Genomic DNA, 21,131 nt, shown 5'->3' on the forward strand with positions numbered 1-21,131 from the left:
GCCCCGGCAGCCGCCCCCGCCCCGGCAGCCGCCGCCCCCCCGGCAGCCGCCCCCGCCCCGGCAGCCGCCGCCCCTCCGGCAGCCGCCCCCGCCCCGGCAGCCGCCGCGCTGACGTGCCCGGGGCGCTGGCGCGGCCACGGGGAGCCCTGCAGCCCCGCCCCCGCCCCCCCGTAGCCCCCCGCGGTGCAGTGACGCGCAGGTGCTGAACCGCTTTCCCGCCTCAGCGGTTCCCCTTAGACGCTGCGCGTGGGAGCCCTCCCGACGGACCCGGGGTTTGGGGGCGGTGTGCGTGGGGGCGTCCGCACATCGGCTGCGGTTACTGCAGCACCCGCACGCATTTAGGGGCTGGGGGTCTGGATTGAGCTGCCGGGTAAACGCAGCTCCTCTGGGGGTGTCTGTCCTAAGGGTGGGGACGGGAGGAGCATCCATTCACCCGGTCGGTCCCCATCCCTCACCCCACCTTTCCAATCGGATGCTGTTAACAGCTGGTATTTCCATTGGAGAAGTTTTCAGCCCCCACCCGCTGCTGCACAAAGCCAAATCTGTTTCTTGCAGGAACTTTTGCTTTGACCCACTTAGCAGTTACCCCACAAGTAATTTCAGATTTAATGACACCATCTGCCCAGATCATATCCATACGGCTCCGCATTGTGCTGGCCCAGTAGGTAATGGTGGACAGCCTGCCCAGCTGCTGTCTCCTACAGTATTTCCTAAATTATTTTCCAACATCAGAAACAACCTATGTGGGACATTCAATGCTTTTTGCTCAGCAGTTAGCTTGCCTTCTCTCCCTGGATAGTGCTCAGTGTGCTGAGCTAGGCTGGAACTGGGGGGAAGATTCTTTTTGACAGTCTGATTGTTTTTTCCCAGTATTATTTACTTTCAGGATATTGCGCAACCCCTTTTCACAGTTCTTCACCAGATTCCCCTCAAAATGAAGGATTCAGATGGCTTCACAGACTGTTTTTTGCTCCCGGTTTTTATTTTGCTGCTCCCACTTCAGCAGAAACAATGTTAATAATTTACTTCCATGCCATTGCCTTGGACAAGGTTTACCAAAACATCCTCAGCTATTTGCTGGGGGGGAGGCTTTCATTGTGTCCTCCACTTAAAGTCACCAGGATAGCTATTTCCACAGTGTTCCTGTGAGTTACCTCCACAACACGGAGAGTCAGGCAGTCTTGGATGGGTATTACAAGTGGTATTTGCCCTGGCATTGACGTTCCTGCAAAATCACGGCTTCTGGGGCCTTCTGGATCAGACCCTGGTTATGAACTCCCAACCTCCAAAAGCTGGATTCTTTTCTCAGATGCATAGCAGCTCCCAGAACAGTTTCTCATCACCCAGCTGCTTAGTATGAAATTGGGTGATGAATTTTTAGTTCAGTCGAGGGTTATGCTCATTTTTATAGGGCTTGTCAAGGTGTGATTACACATATCCCTCATCAGTTAAGGTGTGGACACTTACTCCAGAATATGAATACCTTGAAGTACGTCTACCATGACATGCTGACGAGCAAGTAGAGATGCCTTCACGGATTTGGGTTGCTTGACTACCAGAAGCCAAAGAGCTGCACTCCCTTCCAGCAGAGCCATGAGCTAACACCCAGGACTCTCAAAAGACAGCCATGGGGACATACACAGCGAGCTCCTGGGGGTTCAGGAGTGCAAGCCTTTATTTTTTGTAAGTCACAACATGGTTCAAGGACAGGACTTCCCACATCTGGGTGGAAGAGGCACGGCGTTAGGAAAACCTGCCAGCTCATTCATGTTGCAGCCCTTCATTGTAGCAGCACTCAGCTCCTGCCGTAGCCCAAGTTGCCTTACGATCTTGTCTCCTGGCTGCTCCTACCTGCAGCTTTCTTGTCTAGGAGAGACTCTCTTGCCTCTTGCTTTGACATGACTCTGACCTCCCAAACGCAGAGCTGCTCTCCCCGGGCGCAGGTGCATCCCTGAGCTGCAAGGCAGCAGTGCCACCTCGGGGCGCTTCCCAGAATTGGGAAGTCTGCTAAAATACTGGTCAGTGTTCACATTTTTGCACTCCTACAGTGCCACTGGGTTAATGCTATCAGGAGAACTTTCCAAAACTTAATCTACCTGCTCTGCTTTCTCCCGATAATTTGTCGTGCTGCTTTAGAAACTCTATTCAAGGCGAAACACCTCTCCCAGGACCCTGACTGCCATCTGGTATCAGCCAGTGAGGATCTGTGCCGTTACGGTTCCCCCAAGAGTACGAGTCTGCCTTTTGGTGAAGTGCACAGCTTGTTCCTTCATCTGGGTTAGCTCTGAGAACAGGGCTGCTGCAGCTGTTTCAGTTATTTAATACTTTGCACTTAAACCACTCGATACATTTCCTTGATTGCTGTTCAGATAGGCTGCAGCTGTCATCATGAATAAAACCTCTGTTATTAGCCACAAGGGCAAATATTTGTTTGATGTTTAGAAGGTAAGCGGCTGTGAGCACTGGCTTACACTCTGGCCAGGCTGCCATTAAAGATTTTCCTTTTATAGGCATTCCCAGGTATATTATATAGGGCTACTACTGGCACTTTATAGCAAACCAGCACCATAACTGATTAACATGGCCCAAAATAACCACAATCATGAATCTCTGTTAAAGCCCCCTCCTGTATTACATTGATACAGATAGTTTGCTGTTATACAAACAGCAAACTCTGTGGTTTTATTCGAAAGGCACCGACAAGCGTTCAGAAGGGTGAACCAAGCAGAATTAATTTCCTCCCCAGAGCCAGATAATACACCCTGCTCGTTAACTGCCCACCGGCCAAGGCATGATGGGCAGTGCTACATAATCCTCACAAACATCCCCTCTGCAGCTCCATAGAAGTAGACTTCATGCCTGCATTCCTATAAGCTGCTTTTTTTTCCTTTTGAAAGTAGTAGAAAGTAGAAATCAGGAAAAGATTAGAGCCCTTTGCTATGTTTAAGCTCTATTTGGCCTCTTCTTCAACAGCAGATGTTAGACATTTAATTCTTGCACACTTAGATGAGCAAGGGCTGCACAAAACCTGTGCTGACAGAACACTCAGCGTCCACCCTTCATTCACCTCATCCAAGCTGCGTCAAGCCCCAGGAGCGCAGTCTTGATAAAATACCACAGTGCTTACAGAAGGAAAATTTTCTCAAATTTAAGTAAGAAAAGTGCCTGCGACCAGTTCTAGCAAAGGGCAGTAGCTGCCACTACTTCCAGTAGCAGTACCTGGCACAAACTGCCTGGACAGTTTCTCATCTTGCACTTTCCAGCTGGGACCACTGCAGCTGGAAGTCAGCTGCATTCACTGGCAGCTGTGTGGATACAAACATTCAGACAGGAAAACTTGCTGTATTTCTTTTTATTGTAATAGAAAAAAACCCCACAAATCAAAACATCACTTTCTGCCTAAAGACATTATTAACATTTTTAAAATGGCATGGGGGAACCCCAGCAATACAAGACAGAATAGTAAGTGTGGGCAAAAGGGTTTTGTTCCCTTTCAGGAGTTCCATTTCCCTGCCCTCTTGTCAATCAGTTGGCTGAAGTTTGTCACCTATATACATTTACATACACTTCTCAGTCTAGTTTATATTCCTATGAGTACATACAGCTGGGTGGAATGTTGGGGGCACAGTCCTGCAATTTACATATAACCATCTTTGGAGAAAATGGGTTTCCTAAGAGGCCTACAGGGTACAGAGGTGGTTATCCAGTAAGACCAAGCAAACAGGATTCCCTCCTACAGCTTTTTTACCATGAAACACAGAGTAGATCCCAGGCCAGGAGACCCTCTAGGAGGTCCTTGGCTATTGCAAACCATATATGGCCAAGTGAAATTTCACTCAGTGACCTCGAAGCAGCAGCATTATCTCCGTAAAGGGGCTGCTCCGGATGGGAAAAGGCAGATTACAAAATGCATGGGGTGAGTATCTTCCTTTTCCTTCCTGCCTCCTGAGAGGATGTAAAAAGTCCTGAAGTAGGCAGTCCAGCAGAAACCAGGCTCAGGACCTTAAAGTGGTGGACATACAGAGGATATCTTCATTGTGCAAGAGTATGGGGCAGAATCTGTGGCACCGGTGCTTCCACCACAGGCAGCTGTGCCCGAACTGATAGCTTGCTGAAAGACAAGCAACCACAGCTGTGCTGCCTGTAGGTACCAAACTAGCATACCTAGATGTTGGACTGCGCTGTATCAGCTTGAGTATACCTGTTCAGTTGAGGAAGCGCCAAGATCCCTAACATGCTACAGTATTTTGTGGCACAGTCATGTGTATTAAGACAAAAGACCGGTTACTCTTCACAGAATAGGTATGGGAAAAGACTGGAGAGGATATACATACTAAACAGGACAACTAAGCTATGGCTTAGCAGAAAACAAACACTTAGCCAATCCCTCCTCTAGAAGCACCAAAAGGCATTCATAAACGATTTGTTATAGAATGTCTTCTGCAAACAGGGCATTTTGATAGGGAAAGATTGAAAGCTTTTGTATAAACTGATCTGTACTAACTGCTACAGTTGCTTCCAAGTCCAGTCCATCAAACAAAATGCTTAAGGAGAAGTTGATGACACAAGCAGAGAATGACAAGGAAAATAAAAAAATCTAGTCTGCAAGGGCCACTGCTGTGCACTGAGGGTAGGTACACACAAACCTGCAGAATGAACAGACGGTACCCTATTTCCACTAGTGCAGTGACTCCACAAGGTGCAGGGCAAGAGGATCTGACAGAGTGACTAAACTTTAGTTTTCCTCCATTCCATCCCCTCAAAAATATGAACCATTACAGCCCACACTGAGTAACAGCACGAGAAACTTACCAAACTATATTATTCTAGGAGAAAGAGCCCAGCAGAGAAAAGACATCTCCCTTAGGTATGCAGGAAGTTTCCAGTACAAGAAATTTGAGATACAGGACTGAACTTGCAGCAATACTTTTCACAACAAAGCACTGGACAAAGGGCTATACACGTTTGCATAGATGCTTTTTCAGCAGCATCTGGGATGTGCAATCCCCATTTATAGGGCATCAGCAGTATTCTGGGGTTTGTCCGATGTCTTTCTTGTGTTCCTTCCTAAATATAACTGCTACAAAATTGTTCAGGACAATAATGTATATACATGCATGAAAATAAATCAGTGTGCCTATTCTTTCATTACCCTGATCTTTTTCCACTGCAAATAATTGCAAAGCTGTAAGAATCTTAAACTAGAAGATGCAGTATTGATACAATCTAATGTCAGTCTAAGGACAGGACTGCTTCTGCATGTATCCCAGTAAACTCAATTCTTCCACAGAAAAGCTTAATTTTACTCTTCCTCCTTTTCTTTACATTTGGGAAGACCTACCACTTACTTTTCTTACACTTAAGCAGAGCCCTCTCTGTGTTGGGCTTGACTGCTTTGGAAAGGACAGCAATATCAAAGCAAGCTGGAACTCCTACAGCGTCTGCAACTAAATATCAAAGGCAGAATCGGTCCACCTTACATCATCGTGCAATTGCCATTTTATTCCTGCCTTCCTGTACTGTAACTCAGGCTTGGTAAGAAAAAAACCAAACCAGCTCTTATGCAAAGGTAAATAGTTAACAGGGTTCTGTCTATCTGCTGATAGACTTACCTGCAAGAAAAGGAAACATTTCACTTCATTTTACTTTCACCTGAAATTGGTTTCTACCATTTCTGCCCATGAGATTCTGTCCTTTCAGTTGGTTCTTTTCTATAACTCTTGGGCCTAACATTATGAGGCTCTTGGTAGCCTTCAGTTCCAGCCTCCCTCCCCACACATGGCTAGTCCCATTGAAAGTTTCAGCTTTCTCAGTGTGACACTGACACACTGTTCAGCTTGACCACCTTTCCCACACAGCTGTGCTGCTGCAAATATTCTAATCAGATGAGTTCAGCTTTTCCCCTGAGCAAATAACATAATGTCAATGAAATATGCAGAAGACTAATCCTGGGACACCTTCACTTCCTAGGCTACCAATACCTCCTTTGTCTTTTTGCTACAGACTTCAGCAAATAGCTCCATAATATAGGCAGTGACAGGAGAAAGATGCCAGCCTGCAAGGGATGGCTAGGACATCCCCTTATTTTCTCCAAATTGTGTAATGGGCCCTTGAACACTCATGGAATGAATTCTCACTTACCAGCACAGGAGTTACTTAGAAAGTGTCAGCCTACTCAGACAAGACAGCCTTTATAAATTAGTACAATACTATTAGAAATTATGGCAATCTTTTTGGTAGCATTGTCATACATGCACCCTGATAAATCCTCTCCCTAGAAATTTTAAAACTTGTAACTTCTGTAGAGTTAATTCTGATGGGAAGTTATAAAATAGAAATCTGGTAGATTCATGTTTAAAAAGGAAGAGGCCTTGTGAGACTGGGCACACTCTGTCACTCCTGTTAGCTCTGTCCATTATGTCTGCTGAAGGTATTTCCTCCGGGTGGCTGGATCTGGATGGAGTCCAGGAGGGGCCTTAAAGCTTGTCCAAAAGGTCTGAGAAGGTAAAGAAATAAACATCTCAAACAGTTTACTTGATGGACAACTTCCCAAATAGCTTACTTGATGAACAACTTTCCCCATTTACTACTGAAGTGCACTCACTTCCTAGACTGCAATCAAACCAACACTGCAGAACCAAATTTGAAGACCAGACTTCCACTAAAAACTAAAGCAAACAAATTTAACCTATTAAAGAGAGTTTACTGTTCAATAACTAAGAATCTTAAACATGATTTTATATAAGCTAGTTCTGAGACCTAACATGCCCAGACTGCTAATGTGGTAATACTGTGTCTGAAACCGGCTTTTAGTAATTCATTCTACTTAAGCGTGCGAATGAAATCCCTGTTATGCAACTGCAATGCTCCATTAAGCACCACATCAATATTAAAGACTGCTAAAAGAATAGCCTCTATTTCCCTTATAAGAGAATGGTTCAACACTCACAGAATGATTTCTGTTGCAATCTGTAGCACCTGGTCTATCTTTCAATATGACTCACTCTGTTACAGACTTTATCTGATTTCGAGATATCTGAAGCAGTAAGAGCCCAGGGTAGAAGATACTCGTCTCACAAATAAGGTGGGTATACCATTATTATGAGAAGTAAGACCTAAATGATGGAGCTCAAGATCCACTGGGATCCTCGTTAACTGAGAGTTAAAAACCCCCAAAACCAAAATCCAACCAAACAAAAAGAGTTGAGCTGAACTACCAAGCAGGAATTCTTTTCTCTTTTTCATGTTCTCTTTTTATATCCTAACTTTAAAACTGCAGAGTTAATTTTAAAATTACATCTCCCCCGCCTCTTCACAAGCAAAGCTGACACCTTCACTGCAACTATGGTGCTTAGATTAAGAGAAGGGACCTTTAACAGATACTGGCTTCCCAAGACAAGAAAACTTGCGCCATTTTCTGAAACTTTCTATGCTTGTCTGGTCACATGTAAGACACCAACACAAAGTAACTAGTTTAAGTTAAAGGCAGAAGAACAGCCTTCTCTTGTTTTCTTAGTAATACCAGTGCCAGTCAGCACTTGTTACACAGTGTTGTAACTGTTGAAGTAAAGCAAATAGCATCCTATCCTTAATCTTATGCTAGTTCTGACAGAGCCAGCAGAAACTGGTACTGCAGGCTCTGTCAAGTGTTGAAGCTTTAGCATGAAGCAATATGCTATAGAGAGGAGCAGCATGCATACTCACGTGGCAAGAACTTCGGCTGGAAGGTCAGTGATATAGGAAGGGATTTTTCTTCCTGTCAGGAACTGTGCCACTTCATTACTGAAGGTGTTGCAGTTATGTTCAAAGAGGTTGTAAGACTCTCCTCTGTACCACAGGAAAGGAATTGAAACATAAAAAGACAGACTCAGCAATAAATCTAACAAGCAGAAAAACTTAGACCCCTAATGAGGAACATCTCCTTACATTAGCACTTTTCCTTACAAAGAATTCCAAGGCAAAATACAGAAGCAATTCACCTTCAAATTCAACCGAATTGGAGTGGAAAATGACATCTCTCTGCATCACTGACTTTATACAATGCTTTTTTGGAGGATAAGTGAGGTCAGGTTTCTTCAATTAAAACCACAGAAGGAATAACAAGAAATCACAGGAATTATCGATGTTGACATATAGCCAGAACACTAAATGCTGTTTCCTGCCCTTGTGTGAAGTAGCCTAGACTCTTTAACAGTCAATATCTTGCTTTTACTCATCTGAAGGTTGGCAGCTTTATTACAACGCTTCACCTGTGACTTGTGGGGCAAAGCACTATTTACTGCAATATTTCATATAATGCCTTCCTTTTCCCTGGTGATTCTCTGAAAGGCATTTCAGGCCATTTTAGGAAAAACAACATTAAAGACTTCCTGGCAGAATGCTTTCCCAGCCTAGCTCAAGACTAGCACATCAGAGGGAGGCCTAGCTGGTGGCTCCTTGTGTACCAATGCATCAGTTCCAGTCTTACATTTGGAGAGCACCAAGTAATACAGTAAGCAGACAAAGCTTTGTAAGCAGGACTGGTTTTATAACACCTTCCTTTATTCTGCATCCTTTCCCCTAATGGCTTTTTTTATTACAGTACAAGCTGCCACTTACCGAAACATAGATTCCCCCAAAGAGGAAAGATATTCCAGAAAAATTTCTTCTGTGACTTCAGTGTTTCCCAGGTCAACAACTGAGTCTGGAGGGCCAAGAAGTGTCCCTCCCTGTAAAAATTAACAGCCAAGAGACAATGTTAAATGAATAGACTGAATTCATTTGGAAGACTACTGAATAGAGCTATTGTGGCTTGTCCAGGCGCAAAAGGAGGAACTTTTCATATGTTTGTCAAGCAAAAAGCCCCACTGGCCTCCCCTGTTCTGCACTTGAGAATGAGAAGTAACATACAACCCACATTTCAGCTTGTATACTTGGCTCTTTGTGCTAGAAGTTCTAAGCTATGGCAAAATTCTGCTGCAGAAGAATGGCCCATCAGTTTTGCCTCCCCAAGAATAGAAAGGTTCTGTTGACAAAGCATCATGACTTTTTTAATCTTAAAAAGGATGCCTTGAGTTGCCAAGTCTGCACGGAAAGCCTAATGATACAGAATTAGACAAGGTGTCACTCTGGCAATGCAGCTGCAGAAGGCACCTTGGACAGATAGACTCTATCGATAGCAGAAGCAACTCCCAACCTGTATTTAGTTGGGCTTAAATCCACTGTCCTTTTCCCCAGATGCCCCAGGCAACGATGGCAAGCAGCCACATCTGGCTGAATTCAGATGCCTTTTGCAGCTTTTCTAGAAGACAGTGACACAAGCAATTCTGATCAAGTTACCATAACACAAAATTATCAGACAAATAAGTTTAACTTACAGGTGCACAGCTGGAGATTCCTCCACTGCCATAGAAGAATTCATCCTTGTGGACTATTATGGAGGTGTGCCTGCCACAGAGGACAAAATCCAGGTGAAACAAAGGAAATATTTAAAATAGCACATAAATCACTGGTAAATTTAGGTGCTCAAGAACATTGTGAAGTGAATAACTGGAAGAAAAGGCCAACACGTTTCTGTGAATAGGAACAGGATCTGCTGGGACATGAATGGATATGGAAGCAATGATTATCAAGCCTACTGTAACTCTGTAAGCAATTGGGAATGAACAGGCTTAGTTAGGTGCCCAAGCATGAAGGAAGATGTGGAAGTCCCTCTTGTCCTAACAGCAGAAGATCTCCAGCAGCCTCTTTCAGCTAACAGCCTGAGGGTAAAGTCACAGAGGTGGAGAGATGGAGCTAGTCCTGCTACCACATTGACAGAAGCACATGTCTGAGAGACACTGACTGAGAGGGCCAGACAATCACTGGAGATGGATCAATAGAGAAGAAAATGGATTGACAAGGTGGGTTGGGTTGGTTTTTTTTTAATCCTTTTTTTTTAAAAAAAATCCTCTTAATATGAATTATAGCAAACTGGGGGCTGTTTTGTAACCAAATGTAGCCATTGTTCTTATATGCCAGAAGGCCTGATTCTGTAATACCTTCCTTGCACCTATTCTTTTACGTTTAGTCATGACTGCAATTAGAAGACCAAGTGCTTGGGACAAGGACATCCTACCCTTGAAAAAGTATACAAGTGCACTAAAACACAACTGCTACTACCAACACTTTTTTCATGGGGTCCACTGAGCATTGAATGGAAAAGTTTAACCAGCACCTGACTGTACATCACCTTACTGTCAATCTGTAGTCAGGAACAAAAATTGCCTTGTTTTCTCTTCAGCACCAAAATGTTCTTAAGATCTGAACTATTATATATAAGCTCATATTGAAAATACTTCCCATAGCACAAAGTGTTTAACACACATTATGCAATTTAAATCTAGTCACTTACCAGATGCCATCCAGTTGTTTCCCTGTATGCAGAGAAAAGAAGAGTTATTAGCAATGTATTTTCCAGATTTCAGCCTACTTTCTGTCAGTTACTTAGGAACCATGCTTATTATTTCACCATGACAGTAATACTAAAGATTTTATCCCAGAGCTGCTTCTAAAGAAACAGAATGTCATTCTTTCAAATTAACTACTCCATCCATTTTACTGCTGTACTTTTTCCCTCCTGCATGTAGAGGTGGCAATGCCAACCTATGCCAGTGGTTATGTTCCTTGGGCTTTTGTCTACAGACCAAGAAAAAAAAAACCCTCTTCCTAAAATTAGAGTCTTCAGTCAGTTCCAGAAGAGCTGAATTTTACACTGATTTCATAACTGCAGGCAGCTAGCCAGCACAGAGTATTCTGTTTTCTTTTTCAGTAACTGGTGAGAGATCTGACTTGAATACATGATCTGTGGTGATAGTCTCTATAATCTATTCAATGGTTTCCTCCTTTTCCTCCCTCCTCTGCCCTTAAAAATTAAGTTTAAGTGGGAGTTGGGGGAGAGAAGTACAGTGTTGAAATTTATGCAAGTTATAAAACTGTGTTTTGTAGAACACAGCAGCAAAGCCTTGCTCCAGGCACCACTAAACTGATAGCATCACTGTGCCTTAGAGAAAGTCTTTTCTGAAATGTGTTTCCAGTTCCCCAGAAGTGGGAAACCTAAACCTCCATGTTCATGGTAGGATCTCAAGACCAGACCTCTCTTCAAAGGGTTCTAGGCTCAATTATTTTATCTGTCATAACCTAAAGGCTTGGTCCCTCTTTGTAAACTTGTAGACAGCGACAGCACGCTATGACAGATACACTACAACTTCATTTTGCCAAACAAGGTGCATAACACCCAGAAAAGTGGATTTAGAACAGAAAAACTTTGCGCATACCAACATTTGGTATTCTCCTGAACCCATGCAGCAGACCAAGTGCTCCTCTGCCATAGCTTCTGCTTGCAGCAGGCTCCTGATCCTTTTAGCCACCCTCCACATATAAGTGCTCTCCCCCAACAGACCACTTCCCACACCACTATCCTTTATATCCAAGTAGCACCTCTTCCAAGATGTTTTGTTGTTACTGTTCAACTTTTGGATACCAGAATGTGATGTGATGATCTGCTAAAGTCATCTGCAGGTTTCCCAGAGCTGTATGAAAGACCACTGCAAACATGATAAAAAGAAGCCACCTGAGCATGAAAGGCACCGTTCTAGTAAAAATTTGTTCAGAAAGCACTAATGGATTAATTTTTGCCCAATAGCTTTGCTCTGGTTTGGACACCATCTGCTTGCATCACACCAGCCTCAGGCCTCCCAAAGGTAGCCACTGATCTTGATTTCTAAACCCTGGCCATAATGCCTAGATATTATCCTCCGTCTTTAAACACAGCCTCAGAGCCATGGTCTTTTTTTTTTTTTTTTTTTAATGTTTTATTCAAATGCTTGTGACATTCAGGCTTTTCCTAGCTATCTTAAGGGCCACTCCCTTAACTGACTTTACCTCAGGATTTGGTTGCATCCCTCATCACACTGTCAGCCTTGCCTCTCCCTAGCAACTATTCCACCAGCCACTCTGCTTGAATTCCCACAGCTTATGGTGCTGAAACTGCACTGTGACTGTTTTTCAAAGGCTGAAACCAGATACTCAGTATAACAGTAATTCATTCCACTCATTAAGAAAATGTTTGGCAAAAATGCAGCTTAGCTCAGTTGCATTCCCCTGCTCTTCCCCCACAATTCCCACAGAGCATGCAGAACATTACATACTGGGCCCCAGTTAGTGTATCAGTGGCCTAAAGCTAAACAGTAGTTTGATGGAACAGTATTTCATCCCTCAGCCTCCAGGATGCTGGCTTCTCTGCTGAAACTTTAGGGGTCATTCTTCTGCTGATTTCCAACTTCTTCTAAGACACCTGGTGCAGTAGCAGTGATGGGGTACATTGTCTCAGTTCCACTTGTCCTGTGGGAAGACTTTCTTTGATTGTCCTTACTTAGATCAGTGCCACAGCATCAATGGCCTACAGGGAGGCAGAGGCATCACCATTCCCTTTCTATAGGCAGAGGGTCTTGGGGTATTTATCCCCTCCTCCTCTGTCAAGGCTGCTTTGGCCTGTGAGTGCCAGGAGTCAATATGCTGCTGTGAAGAAGCCATAGCTGTTCACGAGTTCTTTCTCTTGGTCAAAACCAACTTCCTGACATCATCAGGATTGGGTAAAAAGAGGAACAAAACTGACGAGAATAATCCTTCAAGAATTCTGGGAAAAAGATGTTTATGTATCCAAGTAAGGAATAAACAATCACTACCATATTTTTTCTGCTCGAGACTGAAGCAAAATAGGCAGAGATAGATACCTGCTTCAGACGGGGGTTGTATAAGACTGGAGGCAGGAAAAAGGCTGTTGTGACAATAGAGACATCAGTTGAAGTGAGCGCACACAGTTTTGAAGTAGGTGGATTGATCTGTCACTACTATGGATCACAGCCAGACAGCAAGCATATTCACTGTCAACTCGTTGCACAGAAACGTAGGCATGGAGTAGGATGAAGGCCAAAAGATAGTAGCAATGATGAGAGAAGTGGAGCGGTGTGTTGCAACATCCCAGGAGCATTTGCTGCTCCTTTAATGTGTCCCATCCTGTTGCACACCTCAATCCTCTGGCCCTTGTTCCACACCTTTCCCATCGGAGCTTCTGCCTTGCGCTCTGGAGCTGCTAGAAACCAATGACACTGCAAGCCCATCAGCAACACGCCAGGTAAGGTACAGTGCACTGCCCCAACTCTACCAGGGGGCCTGCAATAGGCTCTACCTCTTCACTTTGCACAGTTAGCGTTCCACATATCTGTTAATAAGTTATTACCCATTTGTTCACATTAAATCGCTGTTTTCCACTAGAAACTTGAACTTTATCCCTCAGGGCAGAGAAACAAACCATTTCAAAGGCAGCATATACTAGAATTGTATCTGCCCTTTTGCATCCTAAATGGAAAAACACCTAAACATCTTAATATTCACTTTCACACACATTTCCAGCAAACAATGATGAAAGGCTTTGCCACTTTGCACCTAGATTCTGCATGCAGGTGAAAGTTAGAGCAGGTGCTGACAATGTCACAGGTGCTGCCAGGAACCTGCTTATGCAATTACAACACCTACTTGAAAAGATCATTGCAGCAAAAGCTACTACACGTTGGGCTGCTCTAGCATGACTGCAGCCAGCAGCTAAAGAGAGGTGACTCTCCCCTATTCAATGCTTTTGAGACCACGTCTGGGGTGCTGTGTCCACTTTTGGATCCCCTAGTGCAAAAGACACTGACATACTGAGCTGGAGCACTTGCTGTAGTGAAGAGTGTCTGAGAGAACTGATCTGTTCAGCCTCAAGAAGAGAAGGCCAAGAGTCTTTATCACTGTCTACAACTACCCATTAGGGTATGGAAGGAAAAGGAGCCTTGTTCTACTCAGAGGTGCACAGTGGAAGGTGATAGGTGCTAGCTGGAAAATGGGAAATCCCCAATCCAGTAAGAGGAGAGAAAAAAAAAGTTACCGTGAAGGTGATCAAACACTGGAGCAGGGGTCCAGAAAGCATATGGGCTTTGCAACCTTGGAGATACTCAGAACTCAGCTGCCCAAGGGCCCTGAAGAATCTGCTCTCGCTGGATCTACCTTGAGCAGGACCTACAGAGGTCCCTTTCCACCAATGCAGTTCTCTGTATGAAAAAAACCTAAACAAAATTCAGGAAAGGGACTTTGCATTAGACTGCAGTCCAATCCTGGGGGACTCCTCTCTGGCTGCTACACATGAAATCTGTAGCAAACAACAGGCAGTAACTGCCAGGGCAATAACAGAACATCTCTTGCCAAGTAGAGCTGCCTATCTTCACAACGCAGGTCTGTCTGAGGCTGCTCAGCTAGGTCAGTTTGTGCCAAGCACTGGTTTGATGATTTTAACAGGGCTGCTGACCTGCTGTTTTTGCTTGGCCCCTATAAAACATTAACCAGGCTGGCATTGTGGAAAACACATGCCAGATCTGCAGCACTGATGACAGTAAGGCATCCGTGGTAGCTCTCCAGCCTGCTGCAGACAAAATAAAATCCCCTTCTGCCACTGGTGGACTGTGCTTGGTTAGAAGCAGTGTGAGCCTCTCCAACGACAACACTGCTGGGGAATCCCATGCCTAAGAAACCTGCCATTATTGGCCACATATGCATCACCCAGAGACATATAAGACCAAGAACTTTTGGTATGCTGCTGCCGTTTCCCATGCTGCACAGCTGGCTGTTGTCATCTCACCTCCGAACTGACTGACAGAGGAGTAAGTCAATGGCCACCAGCTTTTGAGGAACATGGGCAGCTTCCCTTTCCTGCTGCTCAGCAAGAATCTCAGCGTTGTTATCTGTTGCATCATCTAAGAGGTTCTGTATAGACCTTCATGGACACCATCTTCCTGCTGAAGTTTTGCCTCTGTTGGTGATCCTCCTATATGACTCTTCGTGACCTTCTCTCAAACTCAGACATTGCACAGAACAGGTGACAGCCCACAATCACTGCCACTCCTGACAAGCTCACATAAAGCAATTGGGGCAGCCTGCACTAAGGAGTTACATCTTGCCTTCTGTTGGACATTGTCCACTATATACAAAATATGTTGCTCGCAGCTTCTGAAGGCCTGATACACACACCAGTCCCAACAGTATGATCAAGCAAGGATCAGCACTGCTCTGTTTCCACAGCCAGCTGCCCAAGTGACAGCATGAACACAGTATTGCTGTAGTGGTGCTATGGCACAAATTGTATCCAGGCCTTGCAGTGACGCTTTTCAATAAAGCTGCCTCTGGCAGCACTGTCCAGCTTAAAAAAATAGAGGGTCAAGTTTGCCAGGGAGCCTCCCCAAATAATCCTACAGTGCAATAGAGCTTATATCCTGTAGTCAATTGAGTGGTCTAGAAGAAAGGATTGCAAATACCATCTGGGATACTGGCTGACATCACCATATTTCATGCTTTTCCACTCCTTACCGCAACACTCCAAACTCCCATGGCATGCTGCAATGTGGACAGGCCTATACACTGGTACTGCCACCAAACCCAACACATTTACTCATAATCTGAGGCTATTATATAGAAAAGTCTAATTCCCCAGTAATTTCCATTTGAGCTGCAAAAGCCTTTAAATTGTAAGCATTACCCTTTACTCAATACCTACGGCAAAGATAACCCAAACGATGCACATGCATAGAACGCAAAGCAGGAACATGCTGGTGGAACGATACTCTTTTGGGAATCTACTGCTCATCCAGGCGAAACAGAGAAACAGCAAGATGCCTAAAGAGTTTTAATATTTCAAGGGATGGAGTGCTGTTGAACAAGAGAGGGTGTTGTCAATTTAGATGTACACACTTAATCATACAACAATTAGCACCCATGGTCAAGTTACCAGGCATCAGCTGTCCCACCGTAATTGCCTGTGTGCAAGCTCAGCCTGAAGCATGAGGCTATTCAGCTTCATTTGTCTGCTTCCATCATGAGCTAATGCAAAGCAAGCTACCTTGTGTTTGTCCCAGACCATGAACATGGGTGTGAAAGTTACTGTGATATATCTGTGAGTTTAGGGTGATGGCTTGTCAGTCTTTGGAAACCTGGTCACATACAGATCAGGTGATCTTTCGATCTTTCAGTCTTCCACCCCCATCACCCCCACTTGCTGAGGGGTACTTATATGGATCTGTTCTGAAAATACTCACTAGAACTCAGGAGAAGATGCCAATTCAGCATAGATCTGTGTGCTTAAGCATCTCTAAGATACAAATTGTTTGAACGAGGCAGAGTATCACCTGGCAAGCAAACAATTTTTTTTATTTGCTGTTATTTTTCTTTAAAACATTCATAGCTCAAATATTTTCACACTGCTTACATGAGCTAAAAACCCATGAGAAAAATACAACGTTCAAATGCAGTAAACAATTGCAGGACCCTCAGCTTAGTCACAGGAATGTGGAGAATGAAGTAGTGAGATTTGTTTGTTGTACAACTGATTCAGGAGACTATCATTGTTAGGATATGAGGGCATTTTGAAAGATGCAAGCAATCCCATACAATTCTGGAATACAATCAAACAGGATTACTTCCATGCTTGGATTTATCTGGAAGGCCAAGCAGAAGGAAGATTAGATGCTCGCCAATCTATTTCACTGACAGTTAATTTGTTAATCTTGAGGGCCATGTGATGTAGTTTATTCCTGTGCATTTTAAATATCAAGTGAAAGTGGTGTTTGTATATTAATCCAAATTATTAGACTGAAAGGAAGAAAATTTCCGAGACGTGAAGGAACTATATAAGGAGGCAGGTACTTAGTTTACCCCATTCAGAACTCAGGGAATCCATCCCTCAGCACAAGAACAACACCTGTTCCTGAGCTGTAAAGAAAGAATAAGCAGCTTAGTATTTTTAACAACATATCTATGCTCTGCAATGGATATGTCAGGCCCAGAAGACCGTAAAAGACCACAAAAAAGTAACAAACTGGTCTCCTGTCTAAATGCAAGCAATACAATTCAGTCAACCAGTGTGGTATTTCTAGCAGTGCATTGCTTTGCACATTGTTGTAATTTCCTTAGGCTAATCTATTAAGATTCCTGCCCTTTTTGAATTGAAAAATATCTTAATTAGTCAAGCACTTCCTCCTATATGCTACCCAGGGTGCACAACAAGCAAAAAAACTAACGGAGAGGGAGGAGTCTGCTTCAGTTCCCTTCTCCTTGAGGTGCCTAGAAAGACCAAGAAGTAGGCTGGATTGGGGAAAGGTAATGCACTTGATTTTCATGAAATCCCTAGCAAATGCTCTGGAGCAAAGCTGATGGAATCTCACACTGGAGCAATTCAAAACTCTTCAGAGTGAGTGGAGGAGAGGCACAGTAATGAGCTGGGTCTGGGAAAAAAGGAACAAAGAAGAAGGTACCTCCTTTTAGCAGTTACCTTTTGCTCTGATGCTTTCTGGGCTGTTAAGTCCCTACAGCTGAATGCACCACTTAAAAATTTCAACTGACACATACTCCTAGTCAACTCACCATTCATTTATACTACACTGAGCCAAAGCTGATGTGGTAAATGAAGCTCCTGTCCATTCTGTGAGTCACATAAGCAATAACCTCAGTTACAGGACAGAAGAACTTTGAGAGCTCCAAGACATCTTTCTTTAAGCCCATGATGCAACAGGATTTTAACCTTCCTTAAAAGATTTCTCTGCCTTTGGACATCTACTTCAAAATCAGCACTGCAAGCTGAACTATTCTGTTTTCCTCCCCACCCTCCACAGAATCAGGTGGATGTTTTTCTGTCTTGAAAACAGAAATCTCACAGCATTCAGGTTAACATTTGTTATTAGATCGTGTAGTTGGACAAATTGTAGTCTCATAAACTGAGAACAGGGGAGAGGGAGAACATTACCTGTAGAGAAGATGCATATAGAGCAACAGCATACAAAAATTAAACACACCACTTCTGATATCAAAGCCAATTGAATCACAATATTTGGTCACGTATACTTTAGAATAGAAATATTAATTGAAAAATTACAGGAAACTCACAGAAAAGTAAGAACAACAAAAGCAGGCTGAGTAGAAAAAGAGTAAACTTGCCAAGAAAAGTGAAGATGGGCCTATGGGGCACGACTAAGTCACTCTAAGGCCTGCTATGAACAGTGCTGTATAGCTCTGCCTTCCAGGTTCACCATTCTACGATGATGGAGAACTGATAATGAAAAAGGTGGGATAACATTTAGTAGTGAGAGCTGATCCTTGAATGCCATACTGACATAACCCTTAATGCCTCTGGATCCTATTAGCACCACTGAAGACACCATGTGGTGATGCTCTTGCATGGTCAGACCCATACGAAGGGATTCATCCCTCTCTGGCAGGGTGATCTGAGCTTATTTTCGAGCATGCTAGGAATAGATTTTAGCACAATCAACTAACATATTTGTTTCTTCTTTCTAGAACACATGTGCTTCCAATACAGGTGATGTTAGAGAATTATCACTCAAAGCAAAAGCATTGTTTCAATCAAACTTGGTGTCTATGAAAGAATACGGTAAGTAGAGATGACAAATGTTTAGCACTAAGTCATCTAAGAAATCCTTTCCTCTTCAATTTCTGTGACTTTCCCTGGTGACATACCGTTTATAAACACCACTGAAAAAAAAAAAAAAAAAAAAAAAGAAAAAGAAAAAAGAAAAATAGCTATTGACCACCTGAAAGCTGATGTACAGAGAAGTAGCAACATTTTTCTTTGTTCTTCAAGAAAGAAAAGGTGTGTACATGAGGGAAGAGGAGTATTCTCTCCATCACTTTGCTCTCAGGGATGTTTCTAAAATAATCTGGAGGTATGACAGAGCTGACTAATCACACAGAAGAGACTTGAAGGAAAAAAGGAACAAACAATTATTTGTTTTATGGACAATCCAGTCACCTGACCCACATAATCCCAAATATTCTGCAGTCTGCATTGTCACTGTGACCACACAGGCCTAGTTGGCCCTGTTCCATGAACACGTCTGAACTCAGCTAGTTACCAGGCAGTACTAGCAAGCAACATTTCCCACACTACCAAGAGATGGGTTCAGATTTTTAAGTTTTTCCTTCCATTACTTGGACTCCTAGAAATTCAGCACCAAACCATATCACATGCACAAAGTTTTTAAGTTGTTGTTCGGATAGCATAAAAAGCACTAAACCCGAAGTCATTCACTAAGTGTTTTTATGTGCAAATTCAGAAAGCTACAAGGACCCAAGATTAACTTTGTGGGTAAGGAATGCTAAAAAGCCTTGATTTATGTGAAGACTGGCATAAAGATACACATAATGACAACCTGTTTCTGTACAAGTCTTTGCTCGGACCAACACTTTGAAATAAAACTGGTTAAAATCTGCTCTCCTCAAACACAGGGAAAATCATGTACACATGTAATCCATATGCAAAGGTTTATAACTCTTAGCATAAGGTAAAACATGACTGCTATAAACAGATGAAAAGTTACTTCCCTGAGGGCTACAACAGAAGCAACTCTGACCACACACAAAGTTTTTGAGGTTATCCAGTGCAGGAAACACACTCAAAGTTGGTGTTGCTGGCTGGCTGGCTAACAGAGCACATCACATACAATCTTTAGAATATTTTCTTCTAAACTTGGCAAGCCTATAATTGATGTGTATGAAACCTCATGCTAAGAATTATTTGGACCTTCATTTTAAGCTCTCAGGAAAGCACAGCAACTCCTTGTGGGACAGATAAGCAAAGCGAATGCCAACAAACTGTAAAACAAGATGACACGGAGCAATCTGTTCAGTCACCGAGCCTGTTGAGAAGTCTCTTTTCACACGGACTGCTGACCTGCATGTAACTGGCATAAACCACTCTCTCCTCGCGTTCCTAATCCATTCTCCCAAAACTTCAAGCAAAAGCTAAGGTTCCTTTACACCCCTGGTCCGAGGTTCTGTTGGACGCACACACATCTTTGATAAGACACAACAAACTTCACAGATCCCCTGGAGCGAGAAGGTGGCCACTCACACACCACAACCTGCGCCGACCTGGGCCCCAGCGCAGCCTCACCACAACACGGAGCCCCTTGAACTCCACAACCCTGTCAGCAGCAGGCGGCCTTCTCCAGCTCAGCCTTCCTGCCAGGGCATCAAGCAGCCGGGGCGCCAGGAGCTGTGCTTTCCGTCGCTTCAGGGGCTAGGTAATACTTTTAATTAGCCTTCAGTAAATGATGCCAACGAAGCGGCAAAGGACGGGAGGAGGCTGGATGGATCCCATTCACCTGGAGCCACCTGACTGACAAGGGAGGCCGGGAAACTGCGGCTAAGGAAGCCCCACGTCGTCCCCACGCACCGGGCCGCGGGCCAGGCCCGCACGGACCCGCCCGCCGCCGCCGCAGCCCGGTGCCCGCAGCCGCCGAGCGCTGCCCGCGCCCTCAGGGAGCCCTTCCCCGGCGGGCCGCTCCCTCGGGAGCGCCGCACCGGGCGGGGAAAAGCCACCCCCGGGGCTCATTTCCGCGCCGTTCCCCGGCGCGGCGCGGCGAGGCTGGGCAGTGGCGGGGGCACACGGGTCCCCGGAGGAGGCGGCGGCGGGAGGGCCGGGCCGGGCCCCGCGCGGAGGCGGGGCGGTGCCGGTGTCCCCGGCGTGCTCTTACCCAGCATGAGGGGGCTGAGGCGCCGGGCCATGCCCTTGGACAGGTCGTAGACATAGAGCTTCACAGGGTGCAGGGCCAGCGGCTCCTCCATGGGGGTGCGGGCACGGCCGCCGGACGGCACCCGGAGCCCTGACAGACACCCGCCGCCCGGCCGGGCGCCGGGAAGCGGAGGGGAAGGGGAAAGAGCGGCCCCGGTGCCGGTCCCGCCGCCGCTCCCGGGTGCGGCGGCACCAGCCGTGAGGTGACAGGCGGAACACAAGGGGCGACGCTGGCTCCGCGCATGCGCAACAGTCGCCGACCGGCCCGGCTGCCCTGTCACTGCGCCGTTATGCAGCGCGGCGATTCCGGCCTCGGGCCTTAAGGGCGGAGCTAAAGGCGGCGGGCGGGGACGGGGAGTCCCCCTGCCATTGGCTGAAGCTCGGTGCTTCTTCCGGCTTGCGAACCGGAGCCACACGCAAGGCGGGGAGAGCTCCCGCCTTCTTTTCCTCGCCGCAACCAATCCTCGCCGAGGAGAGGTGTGGCTTCCCGCGGGAGGGGCAC

The 21,131-nt window shown here is 45.1% G+C and overlaps 1 protein-coding gene across 1 annotated transcript; it reads right to left on the minus strand.

Annotated features, from left to right (window-relative positions):
* Positions 1-3,337: 3,337 nt before the first annotated feature.
* On the minus strand, positions 3,338-20,940 carry DESI1 (desumoylating isopeptidase 1). Its single transcript, XM_040594821.1, has 6 exons — positions 20,592-20,940; positions 10,373-10,394; positions 9,357-9,426; positions 8,599-8,708; positions 7,705-7,827; positions 3,338-6,496 (listed from the first exon to the last, which is right to left on the minus strand). Exons 1-6 carry the CDS (start codon positions 20,680-20,682, stop codon positions 6,403-6,405), a joined length of 510 nt encoding a protein of 169 aa, XP_040450755.1. The 5' UTR covers positions 20,683-20,940; the 3' UTR covers positions 3,338-6,402.
* Positions 20,941-21,131: the final 191 nt, after the last annotated feature.

This window comes from Falco naumanni, chromosome 5 (genome assembly GCF_017639655.2).
Source record: "Falco naumanni isolate bFalNau1 chromosome 5, bFalNau1.pat, whole genome shotgun sequence".
Classification (NCBI taxonomy): Eukaryota; Metazoa; Chordata; class Aves; order Falconiformes; family Falconidae; genus Falco; species Falco naumanni.

Coding starts and splice junctions, on each gene's coding strand:
- DESI1 (XM_040594821.1), bottom strand. CDS start 20,682: ATGGAGGAGCCGCTGGCCCTGCACCCTGTGAAGCTCTATGTCTACGAC. Junction 9,427..10,372: donor AAACAACTGGATGGCATCTG/GTAAGTGACTAG, acceptor CCTCTGTGGCAG/GCACACCTCCATAATAGTCC. Junction 7,828..8,598: donor TTGGGGGAATCTATGTTTCG/GTAAGTGGCAGC, acceptor CCTGTGGTACAG/AGGAGAGTCTTACAACCTCT.